Below are 24,674 nucleotides of genomic sequence, written 5' to 3' on the forward strand. Positions count from 1 at the left end.
TCCCCATCCAAGAACCCCTGGACCCCTCTTGGCCTGTAGGTCATTTTAAAACCCTCTTACAAGCCCTATGACAAGCCCCAGCACTTCACCTGCCAGACCTCACTTGTCCCTTCTTCCTTTACGTTTCTGAGAGGCAAGGATTTGCTGTAGGAGTTCTGGGACACAACATAGGGCCCTCCTTCACTTCAGTAGCATACCTCTCCAAACACTTAGACCCCACAACCAGGGGTGGGCCCCATGCCTTAGGGCCCTGGCGGGTGCCTCTCTCCTAATTTCAAGAAAGTAAAAAGTCCCCCCCTCACTGTTTGCTCCCCCCATGGCCTCTCAGAACTCCTCACATATAAGGGTCTTTACTCTATGCCCCCCTCCAGTATCAAGGATCCCACCCTAACTTTCGTCTCATGTGCCCCACTTAACCCAGCCACTCTTCTTCCTCTCTCTTCAACACCCCTAGTTCACTCCTGCCCTGAGATCCTTCAAGAGCTCCTCCCCTGCCCAGATCACATTCAGGAGGGCACCCTTTCTCAGGCTGACTACACTTGGTTTATTGATGGCAGCTCCTTCATTCACAATGGACAGCGAAGAGCTGGATATGCCATCGTATCTGATTCTGCCATCATTGAGGCATGCCCTCTCCCTTTGGACACTACTTCCCAGAAGGCAGAACTGACTACCCTGGCCAGAGCTCTAACCCTGGCAAAAGACAAAACTGTCAACATTTACACTGACTCTAAATATACATTTCACACTTTATTGTCCCACTCTGCTATCTGGAAGGAAAAGGGATTCCTAACTACAAGAGGAACTCCCATTATCAATGCTGCCTTAATAGCCCAGGTCTTAGAGGCCCCACGCTTCCCTTCCCGGGAGTCCACCAGACTGACTCCTCCATAATTACCAGAGGAAATAACCAAGTGGATACAGAGTCCAAGCAAGCAACCCTCAAAACTGCACCCCAATTGGCCATGTACCCCCTTACCCCAGCTTCCTCTCCCCTCATTAAACTCTCTCTCCCCACCTTCTGAGTTAAAACTCTTCTCTCCTATTTACATACACTTTTTCATCCTAACCTTCATGCTCTTTACACCTTTCTCCACCAATCTCTTTCCCTTTCCCCAGAAAACATACAATACCTCAAACAGGTTACCCAATCCTGCTTGATCTGCCAGCGCACAAACCCTAGCTCCAATGTTAGAACCCCTCCCTTTCCTACCCATCAAGCCAGGGGATGCCTCCCTGCCATGGACTAGCAGGTGGACTTTACCTATATGCCCCCAGTAAAGAAAATTAAATACCTCCTGGTACTGGTCGACATCTTCACAGGATAGGTAGAAGCCTTCCCTACAACTAACAAAAGGGCCTCCACAATAACAATTCTGGTCACAGATATTATCCCACAGTTTGGCCTCTCGGCCTCCCTGCAATCAAACAATGGGCCTGAGTTTGTTTCTTCTATTTCCCAAAGCCTCCAGGCCCTTCCAAAAAGACCACTCATGCTCAGCCCCTTCAAGCTCCTCTCTTCAGCCAAATACTCCCAATATTTCCCCCACTCTCCTCAATCCTCTCCTTACCTTTCTTCACTCTCTCCTTTGGTCTCATGCTTATGATCAATTGCCACAGACTCATCTCAGTCAGTGACTTCGAGAATCGCCTACAGGTCACTCTTGAATCAACCTCAGTTTCTCTAGCCTCCCTTCAACGACAACTTACCCCATTAGCTCAGGTTGCCTTACAGAACCGCAGGGCCCTAGACCTCTTAACCGCTGAGAAAGGAAGCACTTGCCTTTTCCTCTGAGAGGAATGTTGCTACTACATTAATGACTCAGGCCTAGTGGAACAAAATATTGATACCCTGTCTTGCTTAAGCAAAGAAATCCAACTTCACAAGACTAAAAACTCCCCTGTCCTAGACTGGACTCAATCCCCTTTGCTCTCTTGGCTACTGTCTCTCCTAGTGCCCCTTATTGTTGTCTTTATCCTCCTGAGCTTTCTCCCCTGTGTTATAAAAACTTTACAAAAGTTTTTACTAGACCGCACACATATCTGCAGCCACCAATCAGATTCAATCAACTCCTCCTCCAAGGATAGCAACCTCTCCGGGGCCACCGAGGGGACCCCTATGCTAACCCCTACGAAGACACCAAACCCTAAGGACCCTGCCTGAGAACATGCACCACCCCCCGCCAGCCAGAAGCAGCCAGAGGATCAAACTATGCCCCAGTACCCAACCCTTTTCTTCTCCCTCTCTCTTTAAGAAACAAAAAATGGGGGAATGATAAGAACTGTCCCTTGCCACCATTCTGCAGCCTGAGCCACAGCTGATCTCACCCCTTGCAGATCAAAGCCCACTGTCCCTTATCTCCTGCCACCTCCCTTTGCCTGTCCCTAGCCCTTGCTTTCTCCCAAATGCTACTTAAGGCCAGACCAGCTGAGAGAAGCTGCTGCACCATTTTTTCTCTGCCAGCCAGCCTGCTTATTAAACTTTTGGACATGAGATACCTCTCATGAGCCTCCTTTGTGTGCGGTGTGCAGCATTTTCCTAACAGTATGGTGGGTTTGCCATCATGTAAACAGAAATGATACATTTTAAGTATTGACTATAAGAGATATAGGATACCTCTTCATAAAGATATGAAAATGGAAAAATGAGACCTGTTGAAACTATTAGGGGCGGGGGAGATAAAGGAGAATGATGGAGGAGATGAATTCAACTGTGATATAAGAACTTTTGTAAATGTCACAATATACCCCCAGTAAATAACAAGATAAAAATGTAAAAAAAATATAAAACTAGGAATAGAAAATAAATAAAAGGGAATTCCTAATGTAGTTAAGAAAGAATGGGAGGACATTACACTAAGTGAGGTAAGCTTAAACATAGAAATGCAAATACTATTTGATTTCACATAGACTCAAAAAAGTCAAACTCATAGGAGCAGAAAAGTAGTTAATAGGGATTAGGGATAATGGGAAGATGTTAATCAAAGAAAAGAAACTTGCAATTATAAAATGAGGAAATTATAGGGATTTAATCTCCATCCTTATTAGTTTTTAGGCATTATTTATCCATTCTGGATAGATATCTTTTGTTGATTCTTGGTATTGCAAATGTATTCTCAATATGGAGCTTGTCTTCCCACCCACTTCATGGAGTGGGTGAAGTTCTTGATTGGGACATTGATGAGATATTGAGGTCAACTAGATAATCACCTGTAACATCACAGACTTTTTTTATGACAGTTTAAGTTACACTTCCTGTTCTGAGTCAAGTTTTAAAATGTTTCCCTTCTAGAGACCTGTTGGCATTTCTGTCTTCAGTAAAATTTTTGTCCCCAAGGAAAGCAGAATTATAATGTTTTTCCTAACAGATTGAGTTGGTGTAGTCTATTATTGGTTATCAAAATATTCATGTAGCTTTGGGATTTCTGAATTGATGATGTGTGGAATTCACAATGTGTGGAAAAGCATGACATAGACCATAAATGCAGTTACATAAATTCAGTTACCTAAAATTCATTGTTGTGTGTACACACAGGATCTCACTGAGCTGCTTGTGGCTATGGGTGACTTTGTTGTTTGCTTCTTGTGTGTTAATTTACTTTAATGCACATACTAACTTAAAAAATGAAAAAGGCTACTATAAAAACTGCAAAAACTAAAATAAAATGATTCTCTTCTATTTTAGCTAGTAACCAATAAAAGAAAAACTTTAATCACACAAGTAGGTGATAAAGATTTAAAACAACTTAGCAATCAGTATGGAATTGTTAAATCTGAAATTGTACTTAAAAGAAATAGCCGCTCTTCCTTGTCTTTCATTACCCAGTATATGGTTAGAATTTATTGTGAAATGCTAGTAGATTTCAAATCCAAGTTCATGTCCTCAAATCAAATTTTGCTAAATGCTAAAATAACCAATTTTCAGAATGTGCACGTGCTGTTGCAGAAGACACTCTGGAGTCCTGCAGAGGACATGTCCATGATGATGAAGGAAACGAACCAAATACCTGTCAAGACAGAACTTTGAGCTACTGCTTGGACTGATCCTGTGGCAGTCCCTTCCCCAACCAGCCGTACCTTGGGCTGAGCTCCTGGGCACCTTGGGTCATGTCCTCCTGCATCTGGACAACTAAGTAGGCTGTAGAGAACATGGGCAAACTTGGCTTAGCTCAGGCGACATTCAAGGAACCACAGCAGAGGCTGCCACACCTGTAGCCTGCTTGCCTTCTCTGGGATACAGACTGGAAAGCTATGCTCTATAAAGAAGCCATCTTCAAATACTTGAAGTCCTCACTGGTGGCTGTGGTTGGATGTTAGATCTACTGATTTACTTCAAAAGTATAGTGGTAGCTGGGGTCTCACCCCTAGAAGCTGATTTAATTGCCAAGAGCAATTAAACTTCTTTAAGAAGTTCTCAGGTGATTTCAATGGACAGCTGGTGATGAGAATGGGCAGATCAGTTGCCCCAGGATGGGGTATCAGCAGTGAGTCTATGCCTTGAGGGAGAAGCTAGAGACCTGCTCTGTTACTGTGGAGTCCAAGAGCAAATGCAAATGCAGACCAGTATTATGCTGTGGTCCTAGAAACGTCTATCAGAGACAGGTTCCTTGGACCTCATCTATATAATTAAAATTGCCAAGGGTGGGACCCAGTCATCTGTATGTTAAATAAGCAATTCTCAGAACACTGAAGTTTGAGACATGATAGATATTTTAGACGTAGAGCCTAGAGCATTCTGTCATTGCCTATAGGTATTAATATAAGGATGAAAAAACAGATTTTAAGAATTCTCCAGAGAATTCCTAAATTCCCAAAAGACATGTAGTAGAATAAGCAATTAATAAAATTAAATGAAACCAACAAAAGAACCTAAGGGGCCGATTTTCAGAGAATTAACACACTGGTTTTCCCAAGTCTTGGTTTTGACCTTGTTTGCCACACTGCACTGTGTAATTGATACATTATAATTGTGAAGGTATTTGTCCAGCCCACATAAGAGATGGGCGTTGTTTCAGAGTTGGGGTGGGAGTGGATTGAGAGGAAGAGGCGATAGGTAAGAGGGAAGAACAATTAATCAACAGACCCACTCCTTATACTTGTATTACAAAGTGTTTCCCTGTAACTCAGGAGAATTCATCCTCTTGCATTTTCTTGTGTTTCAATTCTCAGTCCTAGGCACTGGCAGCTAGTGCAATGCATCAAAAGTTGCAGTGGCAGCCAAGGGACGTTGTATACACAACAAAACTCATCTCGTTCTTGAATTTGCATGTAAGTATGTAGGCCTAGGTGTAACATGATCCTAGTTGTAATTCATTACATTGGAAAGTAGATGAACACTGAATATTAGAACTGAATAGTTTTATTTTTCTGGGTTTTTTTTGGCAGTAATGGGGTTTGAACTCAGGACCTCCACTTGCTAGGAAGGCACTCTATCATTTGAGCCATGTCCCCACTCCCTAGTTTTACGTTTTATAAAAAAAAAAAAAAATTAGTAAGTTTTTTGTTGTTGTTCTTTTTAGCTTTTTGAGACAGGATCTTGCTTGTGTAGCCCAGTCTGGCCTTAAATTTGCAATTCTCAGGCCTCAGCCTCTCAAGTATGGGGTTTATAGGCACGTGCCATCACACCTGTCTTAATATTTAGTAATATTTAAATAACATTGCACGAATTAAATTTTTTCACCTTAATAAATAATTCCTTTTTTTTGTCCTTTAATTTTTAAGACAATATTGCATTTTTTTGTGGTGGTCCTAGAGTTTGAACTCAGGGCCTTGTGAACATTCTGCCACTTGAGCCACACCTCCAGCCCTTTTTGTTTTTCACATTATTTTTTAGCTAGAGTAATGCGTTTTGCCAGGGCACAGCCTCAGACCACCATCCTCCTACCGATACCTCCCACTTAGCTGAGACCACAGCCGTTCACCACTATGCTCAGCCTACTTTTTGAAATGGAAGCGTCTCACTAACTCCCATCCCCACCCACCTTCATCGGCCTTGACCTACAATCCTCTGAAACTTCACATCCCAAGTAGGTGAGGATATTGAATATTTAAAGAGAAAACTACCTTTGAAAACATGAGAGCATTCTAATTCTTTTTATTTTCTAGCATTAATTTTAAATAAGAATATATTCAAATTTTGAATATTTGAAAATAACTATATGGCATGTCTTAATCCTTTAGATCACTAAAATGAGTGTCAGTCAGAATCTTAATACAAATAGGCAATATGAAAGTAAAGCTCTGAAGAGAAAAACACTGAAAATGAAAATAGAAAATTTTCAAGTAAGAAGGATAGTTTAATTTTAAGACTGACAACACTGAAAATCAGCAGATTTACCGAGCAAAATCCACGGAAAACTCAGAAATAGGACTTTATAAATTATTAAAGAAGACAATTACTCATTAAAAATGAAAATGAATGAAGATAATCATTCCTATCAAATCTACAGCTTGAACTTCAAGTCAGATTAAATCCTTGCAACTTTGTATTATTTGCTAAATGACTCTTTAACTACTAATTCGAACATTGAGATAAAAAAGAGAATTATTCACATCAAAGGCATAACTCGGAAGAAGTGTAACTCTGGGATGTACCTTGCAAGATAATGAAAATCATATCCGTGAAATTGAAAGTTTGTCAAAAAAAGACAAACTTCTGGGTGTTACCATGGTTGTTGGATAATCACTGGAGGGTGACCCCAGTCCTCGTGCCAGCAGATCATTTCTACTCTTTCTATTTTTGTTTCATTTTTTTTTTCAGTACTGGATTTGAACTCAGGCTTTACATGGACCAAGCAGGCGCTCTACCTCTTTTTTTTTTCCTTCTTTTTTTGGTGTGGTACTAGGATTTGAACTCAATGCCTACACCTTGACCCACACCAAAAGCCCCTTTTTTGTGTGTGATGGGTTTTTTCGAGATAGGCTCTCCCAAACTATTTGCCCAGGGCTGGCTTTGAACCACGATCCTCTTGGTAATTGGCCTCCTGAGGAGCTAGGATTACAGGTGTGAACCACCAGTGCCTGGCTGGCACACTCCTCTTAAACCATTTTCCCAGCCCTCTGAGATCACTTATAGCAAAACACAATTGCTTCAAAGTAACGATAATGATTTTCCTTTGGATAAACAAAACAGAAACCATAGTATTTCATTTAACACCAGTTCTTCCCAAAAGTATGTATATGCCTTTTTATTCTGATGCTTTGACATCTAGGGCCTTACTGACCCAGGGGAGACTGTTCTTCTAGAGATGGCAAATGACTTACCATGAACTCTTTCACCCACAGCTCTCCAGTCCTGGGAACTGTCAGTAAAACACTATCTTTTCAATGGCAGCCATTGTCTAATCTGTTGGCCTTGCTACACCTGAATAATAAAACTTTCATTTTAAAGCAGAGAAAGGAACTGTAGAACTAGCTTTTATGTTCTACCTTCAAGGAAAAGTATTTTGCTACTACTGCTACATATTTTACAACTCGTAAATGTTGGTATCGTCTGTACCAATTCTTCATTAAAGGAATATGAAATGCCATTTGCATACAAAAAAGAAGCACGATGTGGTTATTAGAACTATGAAAAGGAGGTGAACAAACAGTAAAGTACCGCTGATGTTGGACAGAGACCAGTCAATACTGAGTAGGAATATTGACTTGAGGTTCTTCAAAAAAACAGGATTAAGTGAAGTGTTTTCTGTCCTGTTGATACAATCTTTGCTTAACTGAGTATAAAATCTCTATAGAGACCAAGGTAAAGTAATATAAATGATTTTGCTAAAATGGCTGAATAGATTTAAAAAAAAAAAAAAAAAGACGACTATCCAGGATGGAGAATTCAAAATGGATTTGTAGCTAGAAAAAAAAATCATAATATTTCAAAAAGGAAATTTATATTCCATTAATAAGATTATCACAGATAAAAGTCATTTCAACTAGCAGTTATTATACATATTGTTGAATTACCAGAAGAAGAAAACAAGTCAGTATGAATTATTTCCCCCACTTTACGTCTTTTGTAGAAAGTGCCACTTTGACTACAGTGTTTTGGAAACCGAGTTCCTTTTCCTGTGCTTACTGCCTCTTTTCTGAAGTGCCTATTTAAGTATTTGGTTATTTCTGTATTGGATATCTATCTTTTTCTTATTGATTTTAGGAGTTCTTTATATATTCTAGTATAAGTCACTGACTAATATATTTATATCTACTCTGTGCTTTGCATTTTTACTCTTAAATAGTATTTCAATAATACTAAAAGAATTTCTTAATTTTAATTTAGACTGTTTTATGAATCATGGTCTTCCTCATTCATGGTTCTTCTGACCAACGGAAAAAATCTTTGCCTTCCGAGTAAATATTCTATGATTCCTTCTACAAGATCTACAGTCCTTTTATGTTTAACCTACAACTCATCCAGAACTGAGTTGTGTATACCTTGTAAGGATACAAGTCAAGATTTATTCCCACATGAATATTCATGGACTTAAAAATATCGTGTCACCCCTGGTGCGCCACAGAGCCATCTTGGTTATGACCATAAATGCTGCTTTATTTCAAGAGAATTTTCCATTTTTACATGAATTTATGCATAGCTTGAAATTGACTTTTTTATTGACACTCCACTTTGGTCCCTATGTGGATTCAATACGAACCTATTTTTGGATTTAATAAGCATCAATAGACAGTCAGGGAGGGGGTCTTCTAGGAGTATATTGGCCTTCAAGATAAGATACAAATTCAAATTTATGCATAGATCAAAGCTTTCCTCCAACTGTTACTCTATGACTACTTGCTTGTGCAGAGCACAGACAAGAAGTTAGGATTATCAGCTACTCAGTTACCTGACCTCCTCCATGTTCACAAACTTCCCAAAGGCCCCATTGTTTATCTTTTTGTCACAGACAAATGCCTTGCTACATTCTTTCTCATTTGACCATTCGTAACACTGTCCACTCTCCCAGGATATTGGACTAAATTGGGGACACTCAGCGAAACAGAGACACATAAAAGACGTATTCCTTTATGACCATCCAGTGAGGAAATGGAGAGGCCTTCCAGGCCTATCTCCACCCAGAGTTTCTGAAGAGAACCAAGTAGTTGAGAATGAACAAAAGGAACTTCTGGAATTTTCTAACATGACTGATTCTCAAAGGGCCATTTGCTCTTGGGCTAATCACATCCTCTAATCCACCAAAAGACAAACATAGCCAATCAAAATACCAGGAAGGGCCAAATTAAATGTCAAAACTCAAAAGGGAAATTATGCCAAATTGATCAGCTTTTACCTAGATTGTTTGATTTGGGTAATTTCTAGAAACTCAAGAATCATTAGCAAAGCACCTTGGAATTCAAAATTCATTTCCCACCTTCCTTCCCAACTTGGGCATGGTGACCCCTGCGAAGAAGGATGGCAAGAACAGAGGCCTCATTCTGCCTCTTCTGATGAGGAGGTGACCTGAGAACACACCATCAACATTCACAAGTGCCTCCACAGAGTGGACTTCAAGAAGCATGTCCCTTGGACACACAAAGAGATCCAGAAATTGACCAAGAAGATGAGGACTGCAAACCTGTGCATTGATATTGGGCTTAACAAAGCCTAGTTGAGCCTAGTAGGCCAAAGGAACTTGTTCCTAGTTGACCAAAGGAACAAGAAATGTATCCTACTGTGTCCATGTGTGGTTGTCCAGGAAACGTAAGAGGATAAAGACTTACCAAACAAGTTCTATATTGTTGTTACCTAAATACCTGTTAGGACTTTCAAAAATCTACAGATTTATGTGGGTGAGAGTTTATTGATTGCCACATAAAGGTATAAACTAACAACAATAACCACAACAAAGAGGTCATGTTCCAAAAGACACAAATGGATGCAGGTGAAGTCTCTGGTAAAAACAAAAGCAGGAAACAGTAGGATTTTCAGTACATTTTCCTGGAGTTCAGTGCACACATCTGGATCTGTGCACAGGTTAGCACACTCTTCAGATGCCACCACTGTAAGTGAACCACAGAGCAGAGGCCTGTGTCTTGGACAAAAGACACAGCCTGAATAAGAAGATAGGGCAAAAGTCACAGGTCAGGCAGTTGTGAGGACAGTCCAGCTTGTAAGTCTATGAAATTAGATTTGTTTTGCCTCCCTGAATCTGGGTAACAGGTCTGGAGTTCAGAGAGCAGAGCAGAGGATCTAAATTTAATCTGTTAGGACAGAAGACTTGGGGCAGGAAATCAAGGAAGGCAGAGAGTGGAAGCAAATCCCTTTCCATCCACTTCTGCTTCCCTGTAAATGCTGCTCCGCAGCAAGGAAGGCGAAAAGCAAAAACTTTCTCCAAAAGTAGATAGCTTGACAAGCAACCATTTAAACGTAGTTTAGTGGCTCTTGGTTTTGACCACACCTTGGCAAGTTTTAAAATTGCTTTTGCCTGGATCCCTCCTCCTTCTGTGACTTGATTCAATTGGTTGGGCTGATTCCCACCACATGTACCTTTAAAAAGTAACTCAGATGACTCCTTATTTGTGTTTTTAAATACACAACAGAAATTTATTTCTGACAGTTCTGGAGGCTGGGTAATGCAAGATCAAGGCTCCAGCGGGTTCCCTGTCTGGTGAGAGCTGCTCTCTACTTTCAAGATGGCGTCTTCTCAAGTGATTCTTAATACGCAGTCTTAAGATAGCAATTATGTGCCTACAACTAGAACAGAGAACAGTTCTCAAGAACGTGAGTCTGAAATTCTTGGGAAAACTCCTCCATCAATGATCGGTTTCAGAATGAGTTGATTAAAAGAAAACAAAGATGATACAGCAAGGGATCAAGTCATTCCTAGGTGTTAATTTATTTCAAAGATTTCACAAAACATTATATGATTCCCTGATTAAATTTCTAAAAGACGATTTTACTGAAATAAAAATGGGGAGAACATGCAGTCTCATACTTGATAAGAACTGCCCCTTGCCACCATTCTGCAGCCTGAGCCGCAGCTGGTTTCACCCCTTGCAGAACAAAGCCCCACTGTCCCTTATCTCCTGCCACCTCTCTTTGTCTATCCCTAGCCCTTGATTTCTCCCAAATGCTACTTAAGGCCAGACCCGCCAAGAGAAGCTGCTGCGCCATTTTTTCTCAGCCTGCTTAGTAAACTTTTGGACACGAGAAACCTCTCATGAGCCTCCTTTGTGTGCAGTGTGCAGCATTTTCCTAACAGTCCTCTAACTCGGGTTACACTGGGATGGTAGGAGGGTTATGGCGTTAGTGGAGTGAGCACCAGCTTTGAGAACAGAAAGAAGTAGTGTAAACCTTGAGTTCATTGTTTACTTGGCTGGGTCTGAGCCTTTAGCACCTCATCTATATATGGGCATAAAAATAGCCATTTTTCAGGGGCTCGTTAGGATGAAAGGAATACCTTTGTTAGTCAGGCTGTTGATGTTGGAACTGCATGGGCTAATGTTGGGTTATGATGAGGACAGTCACAGACAGCAGGGAAAAGACCACAGCTGTGAGCCCCGCCTGGAGTTCCCTTGGGCTCCTGCTATCTCTTTGGGATGGGAGGTAGCCTGACCACCTGAACATCAGGCATCCTTCACTCTGATGCTCTGCTATCGTCATGGTTTATATATTTCCCGTGCCTTTTCTTTGTGGAGAAGTGGTTCTTTCTTGCTCTATTTTGGAGGTCTGATTAGCAGAGCCTGCCACCATTGTGTGGAGGACGCTAGGTAGTACAGCTTCTACCCCAGGTCACTTCACCAGCTGTTGGCTAACCATACACGACTGCCCAGGAAGAGTGGTGAGTCACATGGCACCAAGATGCATAAAGAAGCCCTTTGAGTTTCCCATGCATAGGCCCTATGGCAGCAAGTGTCTCCATGTGTCTCCAACTGTCTCTGTGATGAACCATGCTGAATCATCAGGAAGCCATTTTAGCTGCTGAAAGACAAGGATGAGTTTTTTTCTCAGCTGCTTGTGTGGCTATGACTGAGAGTCCCCACTAGGGGGCAGAAAACTTACACTTAAGATGATGGACCTTTCTGTTTATCCAGTGAACAAACTGGATAAATTATAATTATTAGAATGATAATAATAAGTACGGAACATTTGTTGCACAATTTCTAGGGTTCAGACCCCCTTAAATACTTCATATGCATCATTCCTTATTTGCTACTTTCTTTTCCCCAGGTCTCACTATAAGTTATAATTACACATTTGTTACTTAACTTGCTTTTCATTTTTGCCCCCACCCCTGGACTGGAAGTTCCATAAGGATAACACCTGTTTTATTCACTTAGCCTGTGTCTGGAACATTGCAATAGCTGAATAAGTACTTGTTGAATTAATTTAAAAATCCTGACTTCAAAACCAAAAGGTGAAAGCTATTATGATACATTGTGTTTTGCTATTGATAAAATTGTTTTCAAATTTTATAGCAGCTGTTTTTAGGTGTTAAGTTTGGTTGTTCCATAGAGTTCTTTCAATGACTTTTATATGCTAAAACCAGAAGAACTTGTGCTATTAACATTTTATTAAGATTGGGTATTGTAATTGATCTGAATGAATTCTCATTCGATAAATGCTGACCTCATGCCAGGCACTGCCCTAAGGACTTTGCATCCTTACAAAGATACTATTACTGGCCCCATTTTACAAATGAGGACACTGAGGCACACAGATAGGATAAGAAGCCTTCCCTGGATATCACAAGAAGTAGAACAGCCAGAGTTCAAACAAGGGTGTTCTGACTGCAGACTTCAGATCCACAATCACTACACTGCCTCTAAATTTTTATTAAGAATTTTATACAATTATTACACCAAGCAGTAACTGCATAAGTAATGGTTCTGAGAGGACACAGAAAAACAAGTTTGTGATAACTTCTATGAATTTGTCACAATCAACTCCTAATCCACTTGAAATAAGAAGGATGCAGAGGGAAAGTACAAACAGATCAGATGTCGTTTTCTTTCAAAATTGTGCTTTAGCTGGGGACTTGTTTTGTCAAAACATGATCCAGAATTATAACCTGTGGTCCCCTTTCTAAAAACTCCAGATATTAACCAACCAACACACAAAGGTCACCTGTGGTGGGGACACAGAACTCTTGGTATGTAATTAGAAATTTTGGTTTTCTACAAAGCATATGTGCAAAAATCTTTTAATATCATCAAAATGCAGAATATTTTCAGCTTAGGAAGTTTTATGAAAATAATGTACAAGAACTATGTAACCCAATTCTACTCCTAGGTATATAGCCCCAAAGACAAAAAGCTATGCACAAATATTTAGAACAGCACCAAAAAGTGGAACAACCCAGATGTCTATCAAAGGATGAATGGATTTTTTTAAAGTGATACATTCACACAGTGGAGTGTCGTTCAACAATTAAAAGGAAGAACAACAACACAAATGAACCCTGAAAACATTGTGCTGAGGGAAAGAAGCCAGACATGATAGGTCACTTATAGTACAGTTCTGTTTATAGGAATATCCAGACTAAGCAGGTCCATAAAGACAGGACGTAGATCAGTAGTTGCCAGGGAATGGGGACAGAAGTGGAGGGACACTGACTTCTTCATGAGTATATAGTTTTTGTTTGGGGAGATGAAAATGATTTGGAACTCAATGAAAGTTGGCACTTGTCAACAATAGGAGTGTACCAAAGCAACTCAATTGGTTGCTTAAAATGCTGAATTTTACAGTATGTGAGTTTTACCTCTACAAAAAGACTCAAGAGAACCAGGTGAAGTGGTCCATGCCTGTAATCCCAACTATTCTAAAGGTAGAGATTGATGGAGAGAATTGTGGTTTGAGGCTAGCCTGTGGTGGGGAGCAGGAGGTAGTTAGCCAGACTTCATCTCCACAAACAAGCCAGGTATGGTGACCTACAACTGTAATCCCAGCTAAGGAGTAATCGTAGACAGGAGGATCACAGTCTGCGGCTAGCAGGGGGTGAGGGTAGTGTGAGATTCTACCCAAAAAATAACTTGAAGCAAAAGAGCTGCTTTAAGTGGCAGAGCACTTGCCTAGCAAGTGTAAGGTCCTAAGTTCATAATTTTAGTTGTTTTTTTTTTTTGTCAGTACTAGGGTTTGAACTCAGGACTTTGCGCTTGCAAAGCAGGCACTTTACCACTTGACCCACACCTCCAGTCCTCAGGGCCTAATTTAAACTCCAAGACAACCAAAATAAAAAAATAAACAGGCACAAACCACAACAAATTTTTAAAATAAATTTTACCTGTATTTTAAGACTTTAAGCTATTCCATTTTCATGTACAATGAGCCCATCCGTTTTGTTAATATTTAACCAATCATTAAAGTGCTATCTTATGTTTCAATTACTCTTTGTACTTGCTTTAAAAAAAGCAAACATCAAAGAACTCTCAGAAGAGATGTAGGCACTCAACTACCAACAGATAAGATTTCTTTCCACCTTATAATAATTGAGTGCGATAACTGAGTTTGAAGGACCGATAGAGTAATAAATGCAAAAGATCTTTTGGGTGAAAACAGAGTCTCAATTATGCTCCATAAAAATTTTAAAACAAGGCGGGGAGTGTGAATCAAGTGATGGAGCACCTGCTTAGCCTGCACAAGGCCCTGAGTTCAAACTCCAGTTCTGCCAAAAAAAAAAAAATCTCTTAATTTTCTTGAGTCTTGCAATTGCTTGGACATTTAGGAATCAGGATGGGTGACTGATACTGTGCATTGCTTTCTTCAGTGTCCATTTCAATCCTTTTTTATCTTATGAAGGTTGAGAAGGTTTTAAAACTACATTTCCCAGACTTCCTTGCAGCTGGTATAGTGGTCACAGTTTCAAAGACTTTCATAAGACTTTATAGAGAGGCAGGATACAGGCATCCACTTCGTAGGTGTGGTTCATAGCAGGGGTGCTGTGGTTTGGGGGTTGGGAGTTGTCCTAGAAGCTTCCTAATTTAGCAGGTTGTTCCCATATTCAGTAGTTTCAGTAGCCAGGAATGTTCCAGTTATCCATGACTATGTAATGAGCTATCCCAAATCTTAGTTACTTAAAATAACAATGTGTTATTATTTCTTATAGTCTGTGTGTTGACTGGGTTCAGGTAGACAGTTCTCCTTGGGGTCTCTCTTAAAGCTCCACTCAGATGTTGGCTGGGATACAGTCATCTGAAGGCTCAACTGGGTTGGATGTTTAGGGGGGGACTGGGTAGTAGTGGGAGCTCACTCTCTGTTGGAAGTTGGTGCTGGCTGTTGACTGGGAGTTCACCTGAGGCTGTTGAGTGAAGCAATTAAAGGCAGCCTCTCCATGTCACTCAGGCTATTCACAGCATGGTGTCTAGGGTCAAAGAAGGCAAATCACAAGGTGTTCTGACAAGCAGGAAGCAGAAGCTGACAGAAGTCACAGCTAAGGGCTACACCAGGAATGGGCGTAGCATTAAGTACACCACACTGTTGGGCAACCAACCCAGACTCAAGAGGATAACAAAGGCTCCACCTCTTGGTGAGGGATTGGCAAACTCGGTTGCAAAAAGTGTGTAGAAGACCATGCTTATACCATCTTGGGAGAAAAACCTAAGGCAGTGACAGGGTGGTTTGGAGAGCTAGCGTTGCTCTTTCTGCTTTCCTAAGCATTTCATCAGCACCTAAGTCCCTGTGTGAAATCTCTCTCAGTATAAATTGGTCAGTCGGGGATCTGTTTCCTGAGCTGGATACTGATCGATACCGGAGGTCAGGATTTCCCTGTTCCCAAGCGTTTCCCATCATAGGTAACATGGATATTCTGGAGGTGTGGAACATTTGGAATTGGAAAGTCTTGGTCTTGGCTGATCCACTTACCATTGCAGAGCTTCAAGCTCTCCATCAGGAGAGCAAGGGTGAGAATAATGATATGAGGCCTACTTCCTATAAACGATCAACACACGAGTAATATTGCTACAGTGCCTAGCATCTGGAAGGAAGATAATGTTCCACAAAGTCTATCTTGCTGGTTTGCTTAGCTTACATCCTTCCTCTCTTTGGGATTTGCTCTGTGTACAGACACAGTGAAGTTGAGTAATTTGCCCAGAGGCACACTAAGAATAGGGAAAGTCAAATACAAACACATATAGTCTAGCTCCATAGTCTCTGAGGAGGAAGACATTGAGGAAGAGAACTCTCTCCCCTTATTCACACCATGCACACCAGAAAATGATACTGTTTGTGGGGCCATTGCAGCCAGTGTAATACGAGCTGTTTATGCCTGGAGGCAGCCGGCCCAGGTTCTGTGAGTCTAATCTGGGTCATATCTATAAAGAATTTGTGGGAAGCTTGAGAACATGGGAAAGTTGACACAGAGACTGAAGAGTGAGACAAACCAAGGACAGGCCCCACCCCACAGGTCATGAAAAGGACTTGAGTTTGAGTGCTCTGGGAAGCCATTTTAGCCAGGGGAAGCCACACGTTTCAATTTGCTTTGTGCCTTTAGAACAACACTGACTGCAGTGAGGTGGCTGGATGGGAGAGGACAGAAGTAGAATCAGCGAGCCCAGTGAAGAGGTTATTGCAACCAGGCATGGTGGTGCATGACTGTAATCCCAGGACTCGGGAGGCTGAGGCAGGAGGTTCGTGAGTTTGGGGCCAGCTCAGGCTACATAGGGAGATTCTGTCTCAAACGTAGATAGATAGATAGATAGATAGATAGGTAGATAGATAGATAGATAATAGAAAGATAGATAGATAGATAATAGAAAGATAGATAGATGATAAATAGATAGATAGATAGATAAATTTATTTTTTAAGGCTATTGCAGTGGTCCAGGAAAAAAGAAAGATGACAACATAGACTAGTAGAGGCAGAGACTAGCAGGTGGATTCAAGATATCTTTCAGAGCTGGAATTGCTGGGGCCTGGGGCTGGATCTCATGTACAAGGTGAAGGAGAAAATATATTCTCTCAGAATATTCTCATAGGAAATTAAATTTGATTTTTGCAGGTTCCTCACAAAGTTAACCATTGAATTACTGTAAACATAGAAGTATGGTCTAAGACTTCCAAAAGAATTGAAAGCAGGGACTCAACTACTTGAACCCCAATGTTCATAGCAGTGTTATTCACAACGCCCAAAAGATAGCGACAACCCAAGTGTCCACCAACAGGTGAATGGGTGAACAACATGTGGAATGTCTGTACAATGGAACTTTATTCCATCAGAAAACACACTGAAGTTCTGATACCTACTACAGATGTGAACCTCAATACATCACATTAAGTAAAATAAGCCAGATACAAAAAAATAAATATCGTATCATCCCACTTATATGGAAAACCTAAGGTCATAGAGACAGAAAGTTTTCCACAGGTTATCAGTGGTTGGAGTGAAAGGAATTGTTATTTACCAATACAGAAGTTCTGTTTGAGATGATTAACATGTTCTGGAAATGGATGATGGTGATTGTTGTGCTACATTATAAGTGTACTTAATATCATTGAATTATACTCTTAAAAACAGTTAAAATAATAAATTTCGTGTCACACATGTTTTACCACAATAGAAAATTTTTGATTTTGCTCATGGGGATTAGCACGTGCCTGGTCCATTACAGTTTGAGCTCAATGAATGCAACCATTGCTTTGTTATCCATGGTCTGCCCTCTTCTTTTGCAGAGGAACCTTCCTAACTCTGTAAGGCCGAGACCTTGGAATTTGTGAATTTGTCTGTCCTGGAACAGTTCTTGATACTTGAGTCCTTCCCGATTGTACCTGGCTTTCCTGTGGACACTGCCTCTCACCACACAAACCCCCAAATCACAGCCCATGTGAGGATGAACCCCACAGCCACTGCAATCAGGGAGAAAATGGCCCCAGGAGGCCTCCCTTCTCTCTCCATCCTACCCTTTCTGTTTCTCTGAGGCTACCTCACTAGCCTGTAGGGTAAGATCATACCTGACCAAAATTGTTGTAGGGAAAAGAAAGCTAAGGATTGAAATAAGAAACTTTCCTGGAGTCCCAAGTGGAACTCCAAACTGAAGTCCTCCGCAAAGACAGGATCGGTCTCCCCAACCCCACAGAACACCTGGCTCTCCCAGACTTTGGCTCTCCCACCAGCTCCCCTAAGGACTTCCTCTCCAAGTTTTTGAATCTCTTCCTACTGAGGGCTGACCTTTCCATTGCTGTATGAGTCATTCTGGAGCAGAGCCCCAGTGGTAAGTGACATCTGTTGTTACCCAAGTCTCAATGAATGGCTGGATCTCTTGTACAAAGTGGCTCTGTGATCCTCTTGGTCTAAGTTCCTTTACAGAACATTCCAGCATGAGCTATACGAATGGGGTTCCTTTCAAGAGCAGACCTGCTAGACTAAACACAAGCATCTCTCTCAACCACAGACACTATGTTGAGGGTTAGATACAAATTAAATTCATACAAAAAAGGAATATTTCCTCAGATTACTGGGAATCTCATCCTTACTCCAGAGTCTTCAACCCTGCACACCTTTTAGTTTATTTCCTGCTGCCCTGGAGGTGCTACTTGGACAATATGGGACACCCTGCATTGGTAGCATTCATTAGCATTTTCGAGGAAAGTTTTTCATTTCAATCATACTTTTTATTTATTTCTAAAGTCTCCTTGGGATGGGATATGGCTGCTTTTTTTTCTTACATCATTGTTATCACAAATCACAGGAAAGGAATATTTGATCAGTAAGTGGTATTGTGACAATTGGGCAGTTATTTGGAGAAAAAATAGCTGTATCCCTGCCTTACACCTAAAACTCTAACACTAAAATTAATTCCAAATGAATTAAAGAGTTGATTGTTAAAAGAAAGAGAGGCACCATCTGAACCAAATCAAGGCGCTAGGGCCTTCTGGGGTTGTGGCTCAGTAGAAGAGCACTTGCCTAGCATGTGCAGGCAAGGGTTCCCCCAGTGCCACAAAAAATAAAAATAATACATGATAAATAATAATAAAAGAGGAAACTTAAGTTCCTAAAAGGCATGCCAAGAGCAGCTAATAGCCTCTACTTGTTTCTTATTGAAATAGCCAGGAAGATGCACACACAGAGAAAGACAGAAACAGTTAATACCAAAAGATGAAGGTTGACTATAAATCCTATAGTAGAAATTGAGCCCAATATTATGGCAAGTGCAGCTGGACCAGCACAGAGGGTCCGTCTTACCTTCAGCTCATGGTAGAGACCTGCTGATATAAAGAGTGGCAGCTTTGCCACTCTCCCACCACTTGTCTCTTAACTGAAGACCCAGGGACCCAGAAACTTGGACAAATGACTCTCTACTGCAGTGGAAAACTAGAGATTAAACTAAACTCCAGACACCACCCTGGGCTAATTCAATAGGAATGTCCAGGAGAGGCACTCAAGCAATAGAGCTTTTGCTGGATAGCCAGTAGACAATCCCTCTCTTGCACAAGGCTCAGATGCTAGTCCACAAGGCAGGTAGGAGATCTGGAGAGTCTGTCCTCTGCCATTTTGGCTACCCTGTGTTGTGACATTCTCCCCTTCCTTACAGTCTGAGAAGCCCCCCCGTTGCTGTTTCCCCTAACATTTGCTTTGTCTGAACTTTTTCCTTTTTCAGCATTATTTCTTACTTCCACCTCCTCCTTAAATATTGGTTTCCTCTACAGCTCAGTCTCTTAAAATATTCTCCTCGACTGCAAATCTCATCCAATTCCAAGACTTCAACTGACACATTGAGCTAAAGACTTCCATTCCTGCAAGGCAGATGGACATTTTCTCCCCAACACCTTCTTCTAAGAGTGCATACCCACTCCATTGATGGACATCTACCCAACTCCAGTCAGGATAATTGGAAGAGGTCTTGATGAGGTGGGGAAAAGAGAGCACCTTTCTTAAAACACACAATAACACTGGGGCATGTTAAGAAGTAGTCTCACAGAAGATTCACCCAGCCTGAATCTATCCTCTCCTCCAAGAGTCAGAACACCATAATGAGCCAGCAGTTAAGAGATGAGAGATCTGGAACCAGGGAGCAGAAAGAAGAAAGTAAGAGAGCGTAAAGGAAGATGTCACTGTTCACTGAACATGAACTTGAACAAGCTAATAGGGAAACTGAAAAGGGAAAAAAAATGTACTTTTTGAGGCCATGTCTCAATTCAATATATTCCTAACTAATGGTAAAATATTTCCAGACTGGCCTCAAACTCACAATCTCTCTGCCTCTGTCCCCTGAGGGCTGGGATTATATGAATGTATTATCATACCAAAATTCAGACAATTCTTTATAAGACAAGGATTACCAGCAAACCACCAGAAACTAGGTAGGAAGCACAGTACAGATTCTCCTTCACAGCCCTTCAAAAGAAACCATCCCTGCTGATAACTTGATCTTGGACTTCTAGCCTCCAGAACTATGAGACCAGGAAAAAAAAAAAGTCATCATTTAAGACACCCAGTCTGTGGGATTTTGTTATGGCAGCCCTAGCAAACTCACCCACTACCCAATGAAGATTTACCCTCCCATCTCCTCAGTCACGCACTCTGCAGGTGTCTTGCGTCATTGTCATCGTCATTGTCATGTCTTGGGTAACCTGTAATCCTGTTAGGAGAAGAAAGGAAAGGATTTAGCTGAGCAAGTACAGCAAGGAAGGGTCAAAACTGGAGTAAGAGAGGGGGCAGGGCGTCTGGCATTGGAAGGGACGCAGAGCTGTCCTGGTTGAAAGCAGGAGGTGAGGGCGTGCCTAGCTGTGGGTAAGGTAAACACCAACTTACTGCTTGGTTGGAAAGTGCCAAGACCACAGAGGCCTCATCAAATGTCAAAGGGGTGGAGCTGGCAAGAGTCCCCGGCTCACTCTCCCTGGGGCTCTGCCCACATGGCAGACTTTAGGCTGCACTTTTGCCTGGGGTGTGTTTTGGGGTGGTGAGGGGAGACCTTGGAGAGATCTGTGCTGCTGAGTTCATGTAGTGTGTGGCAACAGTGTGCATGGCCAGAGCCCCAGCTTTTGAGGTGGCTGAAGGTATCTCTTTTGACAGCTGTAAACCAAACCAGCAGGTTTGGATGAGCCACCAAGTCCAGTCCAACATGTGTGAGCCCAGCAGACACCTGGCACTCCTCAGCCCAGCTCCAGCTCTGCCAGGAACCAGGGCACTTCGCTGTAGCTCTTGGAATTAGAATCTAACTTGAGGAGAAGCAGTGAGGAACTTGGAACAAGAGACCTCCTTGGACTTCTAGAAGGACCCCAGCTGCTGGCTGTGCTTGCCTTTCTCTTCATCTCCCCTCCCCTGCCCTCTCCTGTCTACCTCTCACTCCTCAGTCACCCCTTCCCTACCTCTCTCCCCATTGATTCCCCAAGACACTATCTCCTTGTTCTTTCCTTCCCCCTCTGCTACCCTTTTCTCACCCCCTCCCCAAATTCCCTCCTGACCTTTCCTTCTCTTTCCTCCCTCTTTCCACCTTCCCACTTCTCCCTCCCTCCAAGAGATTCCCCCTTCTTTTTTCTCACCCCCACATCTTTCCACTTTCTCTCCTCACTTCCTGCCCCCCTTTCCACCCTCCTTTCACCCCACCACCTTCCCTTCTACCTCATCCCCCCTCCCTGTCCCCTCCCTTCCCTTCTCCTCTGCCTCATCCTTCACTGTTTGCTTTTTCCCCGGATCTGGATGAAGGGGTTGGTCTGCCCCTGCCCTGCTCTGCCCCACTTCTGGCAGCTGGGGGCTCACTTCATGGCTGAGGGTTCCAGAACCCAGGCACCCAGGGAAGGTCCCCCTGTCAGCATCCAGTTCCTGAGAGCCCAGTACGAAGGCCTGAGGAGGCAGCAGAGGACCCAGGCCCACCTTCTGGTGCTCCCAAAAGGTAGGGCAGGGCAGGCACTGGGTGAGGAGGGCTTGGTTGTGGGCAGAACAGGTGGCTGAGCTTCACAGAGGGCAGAGCCAAGGCGCTGCTAGCCTCCTGGTGGAAAGAGATGAGTTGCTGCTGACCCAGGCAGAAGCAGAACCAAAGTAGATGAAGCTGGCTCAGGGCAGTTGTGCTCCGTCTGTCCCAGGGCCAAGTGAGCAGGGGCTCAGCCAGCCCTCTGGCCAGCAGCTCTGTTCCTGGCCTCTGCACCTATGTTCCTGGTTCTGATCTTGCTGGACTGGTCAGCCTGGTGTGCCTGGCTCAATCTCCTGCTGAGCCAGGATGGGCACAGGGATCTAACAGAGCCAGGAAACCAGAGAAAGTGGGTCTGGAGAAAGAAGACGTGGTTCCCTACAACCTAGGAACTGGCTGGAACAGAGGAGCTCAGGGAGCCACTGGGGCACCTAGGGTCCTCTTCCCTCATACAGCAGCCAGAGAGGTCTCATCAAGCCAGAGCCCCCTCTTGAGAGGAAGCAGCCCTTTACTTCTGGGAACTCACAGCTATTTCCAGGGGCTGTCAAATTCTAGCCCTTCATTCTGTAATAGAGGAGAGCAGGTTAAGGGAGAAGGGAAGATCCTATGAACGGTCAAAGCCATGCCCTGAGAGATTCTGTGGTTATTTGTACAGTTTGTGGAGGGGACTGTCTTCTGCCGTGCCAGACTGGGAGGGAACCAGGGGCTAGGGCACCTTGGAGTCCAGTTCAGAAAGGAGCCCTGCAAAAGGCCACCAAAATGAGGCTTTTGGTGACTAAAGGGACAAGAGTGAATTACTCATTGCTTGAGCTGTTGCCACCAGGGTTCTACCAAGCAGAACTGGCACATCCAGATGACTCCCATTTCTGCAGGTCATAAGCTGAAAGATTCCTAAAGCTCAATCCCAACTTCAAGAGTGTTCACTCATTCAGTCACTCAGCAAATGTTTCATTAAATTAAACCCCTATCCAACCAAAGGTTTATCATACCTGCTATTCAGACTCACAAATCCAGTTGTTTACTGGACATTATTCAAAAGCATCTCAAAGTCATCATACTGCGTAGAATTCACCATCCCAGCTCCCACTTGGAGCTGCCTGTAGGCAGTTCTTCTCCACTTGGTAACTCGTTTCCTCTTCCATCAAGCAATGCTCAGGTACTCTTTTCTCAGGAAAGACCCTCACCCTAGGCTAGGTCAGGGTTTTTCGTAACACTTCTAGCATTTTCCAGTGATTCCTTTTCCTCTTCTTCCTCCTCTTCATCCTTCTTTCCCTCCTCCTCCTCCTCTTTCTTCTTCTTCTTTGGTTTCTTGAGATAAGGTCTTGTTGGGTAGCCCAGGTTGGCCTTGAATTTGTGATCCTCTTATGTGAGCCTCCAAATTGCTGGGATTATACCATGTCAGGTTAATGCTGCCTTCTTTGCACAATTGTGACAGGTAGCACTGTATAATGGAGTGGTCACATCTTGGAGCAGAGCCTGACTTTGCCATCCCCAGTCCTCTACTGATCAGACCAAACCAAAATTTATTTTTGTTGTTGTCATTCCAGGCCAGGGTCTCACTATGTAGCTCACACTGGCCTGGAACTCGCTGCATAGCTCAGGGTGGCTTCAAATTTGTGATCCCCTTGCCTCAACCTTCCAAGTGCTGGGATTACAGGCATGCACCATCATGCCTAGCTCCAAAACAGATTAAAGGAAAAACATGGCATGAAATGTCTGTGTGCTCCTTTGTGCAGGCAGAGGAGAGCAGACACTATTCCAAAGACAAGTGGGGAACTGCAACAGAAGGCCGTGGGTTTCCCCCAGTTTGTTCTCTCTCTCCTTGTCCAAGGTGGACCACAGGCTGGAACTACAGTTGAGAGGTCCCATCTGAAGCTCTACCTGTCCTGCTGGACCTTTTCCTGCTAGACTCACGATGGGAGAGGATTCTACTTGCTAATTGCACCCTGCCTTTCTTTTTAATTATTCCTTTGTTCTGCAGTAAGCACATAGCATTTTGAATATCTGTGAAGGTCTTCATGCTTGTCATGCTAAGAATAAAATGCAGTGACAAAGCAGGAACAGATCTTTGGTCTCCCACAGGACTGTTGCTGTTTGCAGAGATGGCAACATCTGGTCTCTGTTTCTTTTGGACTCCTGGGTCTGGGCTCCAGGGCTTCCTCCTGACTTCCTTTCTCCAGCACTATCTCCCAGCTCTCATTATGCCCTTTGTCACCTCGAAGGCCTCCTCTGATGACAGGTGCCAGGATAGTCTAGCAAATTTAACTGACATTTGAGGGACTCCAGCTTGCTCACCAATCCACTTCATAGAGGAAAATACCTCTCAGTCTTTTCTATAGCTCTCTCTGTCACCAAGAACTCACAATGAACTTCCAGATTGCACAGAGTGTTTAAGGGACTCTGCCTGAGAAATAGAGGGACATCTGCATGTGGGAAGCCAGTCCTGAGAAATGCTTTCTTGGAACAGTATCTGTGAACGAGAATGATAATGGCCAGCTCTCTCTGAGATGCTGCATTAAGACTCAACTCCGCTCTCCTCCGTCTTGGGTGGAGCATCCATTATCAGATGCTCAGGAAACAAAAGCCCAAAAGTTAGGAACATTCTTTTCCTCTGGTCAGTGTGAATACATACATGTGTGAATATATTAGCTAGTTTTCCATTGCTGCAACAAAAGACCAGAGGAGATCAACTTGAAAGAAGGAAAGATTCATTTGGGCCCATGGTTTCAGAGGTTCAGTCCATGGTCACTACCTGGCCATCCTGCTTTGGGCCTGTGGCAGCATAGCACATTGTGGCAGGAGTTGTGGTAGAGGAGGTTGCTTACCTCATGGTGACCAGGAAGCAAAATTAGAAAGAGGAAGAGCCTAGAGTCCAGTATCCCTCAAGGGTCACCAACAATGACCCAACT

At 42.8% G+C, this 24,674-nt stretch overlaps 1 protein-coding gene and 1 long non-coding RNA gene across 3 annotated transcripts in view; one reads left to right on the top strand and one right to left on the bottom strand.

Moving 5' to 3' along the window:
• LOC141415389 (uncharacterized) overlaps positions 1 to 24,674 on the bottom strand; it is a 61,557-nt gene that overhangs the window by 13,686 nt on the left and 23,197 nt on the right. The window contains exons 3-4 of one of the 2 annotated variants that reach the window (XR_012440348.1): positions 20,392 to 20,496; positions 14,113 to 15,284 (exon numbers count right to left, since the gene is read on the bottom strand). This is a non-coding gene — a long non-coding RNA (uncharacterized lncRNA). Of the gene's footprint in view, positions 1 to 14,112; positions 15,285 to 20,391; positions 20,497 to 24,674 lie in introns of those variants that run through there. The other variant, XR_012440349.1, reaches the window with a different exon arrangement.
• Positions 21,059 to 24,674, top strand: part of C13H9orf152 (chromosome 13 C9orf152 homolog) — an 8,051-nt gene continuing 4,435 nt past the window's right edge. Inside the window, exon 1 of the mRNA XM_020173899.2 lies at positions 21,059 to 21,750. Within this exon, the coding sequence (XP_020029488.2) occupies positions 21,558 to 21,750 (193 nt within the window). The 5' untranslated portion in view covers positions 21,059 to 21,557. The remainder of the gene's footprint in view (positions 21,751 to 24,674) is intronic.

Source organism: Castor canadensis, chromosome 13 (assembly GCF_047511655.1).
Source record: "Castor canadensis chromosome 13, mCasCan1.hap1v2, whole genome shotgun sequence".
NCBI classification, from domain to species: domain Eukaryota; kingdom Metazoa; phylum Chordata; class Mammalia; order Rodentia; family Castoridae; genus Castor; species Castor canadensis.